At 33.4% G+C, this 6,456-nt stretch overlaps 1 protein-coding gene across 3 annotated transcripts; it reads left to right on the top strand.

The window, feature by feature from the left end:
* The first annotated feature begins 778 nt into the window (after positions 1-778).
* Positions 779-4,085, top strand: LOC120077493 (Pentatricopeptide repeat (PPR) superfamily protein). Of its 3 annotated transcripts, XM_039031398.2 has the most exons (3): positions 782-932; positions 1,053-1,148; positions 1,262-4,085. In XM_039031398.2, exon 3 carries the CDS (start codon positions 1,274-1,276, stop codon positions 3,626-3,628), a length of 2,355 nt encoding a protein of 784 aa, XP_038887326.1. In that variant the 5' UTR covers positions 782-932; positions 1,053-1,148; positions 1,262-1,273; the 3' UTR covers positions 3,629-4,085. The 3 variants fall into 3 exon arrangements, with proteins under 3 accessions (XP_038887322.1, XP_038887326.1, XP_038887324.1); XM_039031396.2 differs by having other exon boundaries at positions 1,053-4,085; XM_039031394.2 differs by having other exon boundaries at positions 779-4,085.
* The last annotated feature ends 2,371 nt before the right edge of the window (positions 4,086-6,456 follow it).

The raw sequence follows: 6,456 nt of genomic DNA, 5'->3' as shown, positions 1-6,456 counted from the left end.
TAAGCATCGAATAACTCTATGCCAGCAACTGGGGTAATATAGAGGATGCAAGCGTTATCTGGAATGATTGGGCGTAAAGTGTCTGTAGATGGCTTTTTAAGTCTGTCGTCAAATCCTAGGGCTCAATCATAGACAGACAGTGGAAACTACCAAGCTGGAGTGCGGTAGGGGCAGAGGAAATTTTTGATGGAGTGGTGAAATGCGTAGAGATCGAAAAGAATACCAACGACGAAGGCATTCTGCATATGGGCCCTTACCCTTCATTTATTTTAGACGCGGATTGAATGCTTTTACGCTATAGGCTATGTTAAGCATGCTTCTTTGACAAAAAACAAACTTTTTTCGATGAAAACAGTTGTGACTATAAAGGGAGGGGCGGTAAGCTTTCTATCTATTAACAACATGAGGGTTGTTCTCTTTTGTTAATACTACTAAGGACTGGGGTGAATGGAATTCTGTGGAGGCTTGAAAAGGGGTTTACTAAGCGAAGGGTCAAAGGTGTCTTTACTAGTCAGTTTAAATTGATATAATTATTAGTTTTGTATTTTAGTTGATACGATTCTCAAAGTTAGGGATATATATAGTCTAGAATTTTTCTTGAATCTACAAAAATTAAGGATGAAGTCCTTGAATAAAGATTTAATTTAGAAAATAATAAATTGTAAATGTAAATGGCCTATTAGCTCAGTTGGTTAGAGTGTCGTGCTAATAACGCGAAGGTCGCAAGTTTGATACATGGGCCAGCCAATTTATTTTTAAATTTATGTGACCTCGAATTAGATTCTTTAGAGCCATTTTTCTCATCCCGTTGTAGTATTTAACTAAAATAGAATAATGAAAGAACGAAAAATAAATAATGTCCTAAAGTTGCGCAGCTTGCAAATGTGCGTCCACAACTCCATGACAGGAGATACTGAAGCTTAAGTTCGAAGGTCCAACACCCGCTAAAGCATGAGTACCATTGTTGATGGCTTTTCTCTCTCGCTTTTCGTCTTTAAGAATTTTATATCTGCCATTGAAAACATCTACCAAACTTCTACAATTGTGTACAGCTTCAACTTTCACTACAACCCAAACAATCTCATCTACGAGGAAGACTTTCTCTCATATATTTCAGGAATGCTCCAACCGAAGAGCTCTAAAACCAGGTAAGGAAGCTCATGCTCACATGATTCTATCTGGGTTCGAACCCACTGTGTTTGTAACTAATTGTTTAATCCAAATGTATGTCAAATGTTGCGCTTTGGAGTATGCGTTTAAGGTGTTTGAGGAAATGCCACAGAGGGACATTGTGTCTTGGAACACCATGGTTTTTGGCTGTGCAGGGGCTGGAAAGATGGAGGTTGCACAGGCGGTGTTTGATTCCATGCCTCATCATGGAGATGTGGTTTCATGGAATTCTTTGATTTCTGGGTACTTGCAAAATGGTGACATACAAAAGTCGATTTCTATCTTTTTTAAAATGAGAGAAACGGGAGTTATGTTTGACCATACTACGCTGGCGGTTTCTTTAAAAGTTTGCTCTTTGTTGGAAGACCAGGTTCTGGGCATTCAAATTCATTGTATTGCAGTGCAAATGGGTTTTGCTTATGATGTTGTGACAGGGAGTGCTCTACTGGATATGTATGCAAAGTGTAACAGATTAGAGGATTCACTTTGTGTTTTCTCTGAACTGCCAGATAAGAATTGGATTTCATGGAGTGCTGCAATTGCAGGCTGTGTTCAGAATGATCAGTTGGTTAGGGGTCTTAAACTATTCAAAGAGATGCAAAGGAGGGGAATTGGGGTGAGTCAATCTACTTATGCTAGTGTCTTTAGGTCTTGTGCAGGATTATCAGCCTCTAGATTAGGTACTCAGTTGCATTGCCATGCATTAAAGGCTGACTTTGGATCTGATGTTGTTGTAGGAACTGCTACTATGGATATGTATGCTAAGTGTGACAACATGTCTGATGCCCACAAGCTATTTAGCTTGTTACCAGACCATAACTTGCAATCTTACAATGCCATGATAATTGGGTATGCTCGAAATGAGCGAGGGTTTCAAGCTCTAAAGCTATTTCTTCAGTTGCAAAAGACCAGTTTCAGTTTTGATGAAATATCTCTTTCTGGTGCATTAAGTGCAGCTGCAGTGATCAAAGGGCACTCTGAGGGCCTTCAGCTACATGGATTAGCCATTAAGTCTAATTTATCGTCAAATATATGTGTTGCAAACGCCATCTTGGATATGTATGGCAAATGTGGAGCTGTAGTGGAGGCTTCTTGCCTGTTTGATGAAATGGAAATAAGGGATGCAGTGTCTTGGAATGCTATCATCACAGCTTGTGAGCAGAATGAAAGCGATGAGAAAACACTCTCACATTTTGGTACAATGCTACGTTCAAAGATGGAACCTGATGAGTTCACATACGGTAGTGTTTTAAAGGCTTGTGCAGGTCAGCAAGCTTTCAGTCATGGCATGGAGGTTCATGGAAGAATTATCAAATCTGGAATGGATCTTGACATGTTTGTAGGAAGTGCCCTTGTTGATATGTATTGCAAATGTGGAATGATGGAAGAGGCAGAAAAGATCCATTACCGGCTGGAAGAACAAACAATGGTCTCATGGAATGCAATCATTTCAGGATTTTCATTGCAAAAGAAAAGTGAAGATTCACAAAGATTTTTCTCTCATATGTTGGAAATGGGTGTTGAGCCTGACAATTTCACTTATGCAACCGTTCTGGATACTTGTGCTAACTTGGCTACTATTGGACTAGGAAAGCAAATCCATGCACAAATTATCAAGCTGGAATTGCAATCAGATGTGTACATAGCCAGCACCCTTGTTGACATGTACTCGAAATGCGGAAATATGCGCGACTCTTTACTTATGTTTCAGAAAGCTCCCAAGCGAGATTCTGTCACATGGAATGCCATGATCTGTGGATGTGCCCACCACGGTCTTGGGGAAATGGCCCTTGAGCTTTTTGAACGTATGCTCCTTGAGAATATGAAACCAAACCATGCAACTTTTGTTTCGGTCCTCCGAGCTTGTTCGCACGTGGGAAATGCTGAGAAGGGCTTATGTTATTTTCACAAAATGGCAAGTGTCTATGGTTTAGAACCCCAACTTGAGCACTACTCATGTATGGTGGATATTCTAGGGAGATCAGGCCAAGTAGGAGAAGCATTGAAACTCATTCAGGACATGCCATTTGAAGCAGATGCAATTATATGGAGAACTCTACTTAGTATCTGCAAAATACAGGGAAATGTAGAAGTTGCAGAAAAGGCGGCTGGTTCACTTTTGCAATTGGATCCAGAAGACTCAGCTGCTTACACCCTTCTATCAAATGTTTATGCTGATGCAGGCATGTGGCAGCAAGTCTCAAAGATGAGACAAACAATGAGATCTCACAATTTGAAAAAGGAGCCAGGTTGTAGCTGGATTGAGGTAAAAGATGAAGTACATACATTTCTTGTTTGTGAGAAAGCACATCCTAAATGTGAAATGATCTATGAGCTGCTTGATCTGCTGATTTGTGATATGAGAAGGTCTGACTATGCGCTTGATACAGACACCATACAAGTTGAGGAGGTTGAAGAAAATGGGCATCATGAGGTTAAATCCAATGGATTTTCTTAGTGTCAGTGTCGGGAATGATGAGCATTGGTTTGTTAATTACGAACATGAGTTGTCAGTGTTGAAAATGAAGAACCCCTTTCACAACTGACATCAAGGAGATCGCTAGTGGGTTCATAAGAACGAAAGAAAGGAAGAAAGAAAGAAAGAAAGAAAGAAAACCAGAAAGTAAGACAGGTAGAGAAGAAAGATGAGAGTAGAAATCACTAGAAATCAGAAGAATTTAGGTGAAAAAGCAGAAAGAGGAGGGGATTTTATGAAGAAGTAATCGGCTTTGCATAGGAAGGCATAGTGCATGTTTAGGAGTGATGTTTGAAATGGTTAAAATCATTTTTATCACTTTCAAAACTACTCCAAAATATGCTTTTAATCATTCTAAATCATATTTGATAATAAGTTTACCTCGAAAAGTGTAAAATTTAAATAATTTAATATTAAATTGATTTTGCATGATTAAAAATATGTTGAAAGTGATTTTGAACATGATAGAGTTGGCTTTAACAATTTCAAAATCACTCTCATGTGAATGGAGCATAAACTGTGCAAGAATTCGAGACGAAAATGCTTCAATTTTTTACCGAATTTCATGACGCACAACAAATTTTGGGTCAAGTTTTTTCAAATTCAACAATCAATTTGATTTGATTCATTTTGTATGTTACTTATCATGAATATTTAAATGAGAATTTATACTGCGTTTGTATCAATTTAAAGTTTGAATTTTTGTAAATGTGTACCAATTTACACTATTTTATTTGAAAAACATTGTATCAAACTTATAATTTATATCAATTGAACTTTTAAATTTTTATTAACTAATCAATTTAGACTATTGATTAAGATTATTTTTCATGATTAATAACATATTTGTAGACTTCTTCAAATGTCGGTTTCACAAAAAATGAACGATCAGAATTGATGCATGGACAATTCTCAACTTATCAGCATAGACAGTTCTCAAATAAAATTCTAATTAAGTCTAGATTGATACATAAATAAAAGTTTAGGAGTTTAATAACAATTGATACAAATAGAAGTATTAGGCCACGTTTTTCCAACCAAAACGTAATGAAGAAAGTAAATTGATGTACTTAACAACAATTCATGGATTTAATTGATACAATTGTGAGTCTAGAGTTTTAATTAATCAAAATACCAAAGTTTAGGGGTATAAACTGACATTTTTTCCAAATTTTATTTTTTTTAGTACCATTTAGTGAGGGTTTGAACTTCTATCTGCAAATGGTTGCAAATAGTTCTGTTTAGTTAAATGAAATTCAAAGATGGACATTGGAACTTTCCTCTTGGTCGATAATATAATGTCATTCGACTAGCTAGAACATTTGTTATTGATTAGTCCACTTGTTGAAGCTTAAAAGATATAATCAAATAAAGTATGACCGAAAGAGAAAAATAAATGTTATAGTTGTTGAATTATGTTAATGAGTTTGATTATTGCTAACACAAGCATAACTCAACAATCCAAGCACTTACTAGTTGCTCCTCAAGGTTATAAACTCAAATCTTCACAACCACATATATTGTACTTTATTAGATGGCTAAATTATTATTATTATTTTTTTAAAAAATTTATACTTTGTCTTTTGTTTTGAAAATACTTCTATTCTTTCCAAAGATGTAATATTACTTTTAACTTTTTGCAAACGTTCCAAAAATATCTTTTAAATAAAAATTTGTAGAGTATTAAATGAAAATAAAAACCATTTGTAATTGTGTGATGGTGAACTAAAGTGAAAATTAGGGTCACACAACTCTAGGCCACCACCACAATGTTTTTCAATTGAAATGCCAAAGAAGTAATTTTTGAAAGAATAGAGATAGTTTTGAAATCAAAGACAAAGTTGTGAATTATATATATATATATAATAGTCTTACTCAAAAGGAAGCAATTAAATAAATAATAGAAAATTTGAAAAGTGATGTGTACAAGATTGAATTTCATTTTACTCATGAGGTCATTTGGTCTTACTCAAAAGGAAGCAATTAAATAAATAATAGAAAATTTGAAAAGTGATGTGTACAAGATTGAATTTCAATATAGTTTTACATTTGGTTTAAGGTTTTAAAGATATCTAGGAATTAAGTATACCTGAAAATAAAAAGTTTGGGAATAAAATTGCTGTGAACTAAAGATGACTGTGTTTGTTTGTACATGAGAACGTTATCAAATTTTATGTAACAAATTAACTTTGGATTTTATTTATAAAATTAATCATGGACACTTCTATAAAATTTTGATAGACTAATTGATAAACAATAAATTCAATTCAAAGTTTTGAGCAAAATTAATTATTTAACTATCAAATAGTAAAAATAATTGAATTATTAATTACAAATATTTGTAAAATGAGTAGTTTATAATTAAAGTGAGTTGATTATATAATTTGATATATCAATTTGATGAATTTATATAAATATGATGCTAATTAATAAAACAATCAAAATTGGTTTAAAAAAATAAAAGTAACATTTTGTAATTAAAAATTAATGAATTATAATTAACCAATGGTAAACTAATTGTAATTGTTAAAAAAAAACTCATAAAATATTAATCATAATGACAATTAATTAGCTACATATATAATTTATTAACGAACTAATAGTATTAATGTCTCGGTTCTTTACGATTTATTATATAATTAATTTATTTATTTATGAATTTAGAGTAGTTAAATTTAAATATTATAATTTAAAATTTAATTTTCTAAATTATAAATTTAATATTCATATATTAATTAATTTTAATAATATAAAATAAAATATAAGGAAGAAAGTGGACATCAAGAAAACCTATACTTTTGGATGGATAT

The sequence above is a fragment of the Benincasa hispida genome, chromosome 5 (genome assembly GCF_027475165.1).
Source record: "Benincasa hispida cultivar pf3 chromosome 5, pf3_genome.v1.1, whole genome shotgun sequence".
NCBI classification, from domain to species: domain Eukaryota; kingdom Viridiplantae; phylum Streptophyta; class Magnoliopsida; order Cucurbitales; family Cucurbitaceae; genus Benincasa; species Benincasa hispida.
Note: the sequence above shows the minus strand (reverse complement) of the source record. Positions and strands in the feature narration are given on the sequence as shown.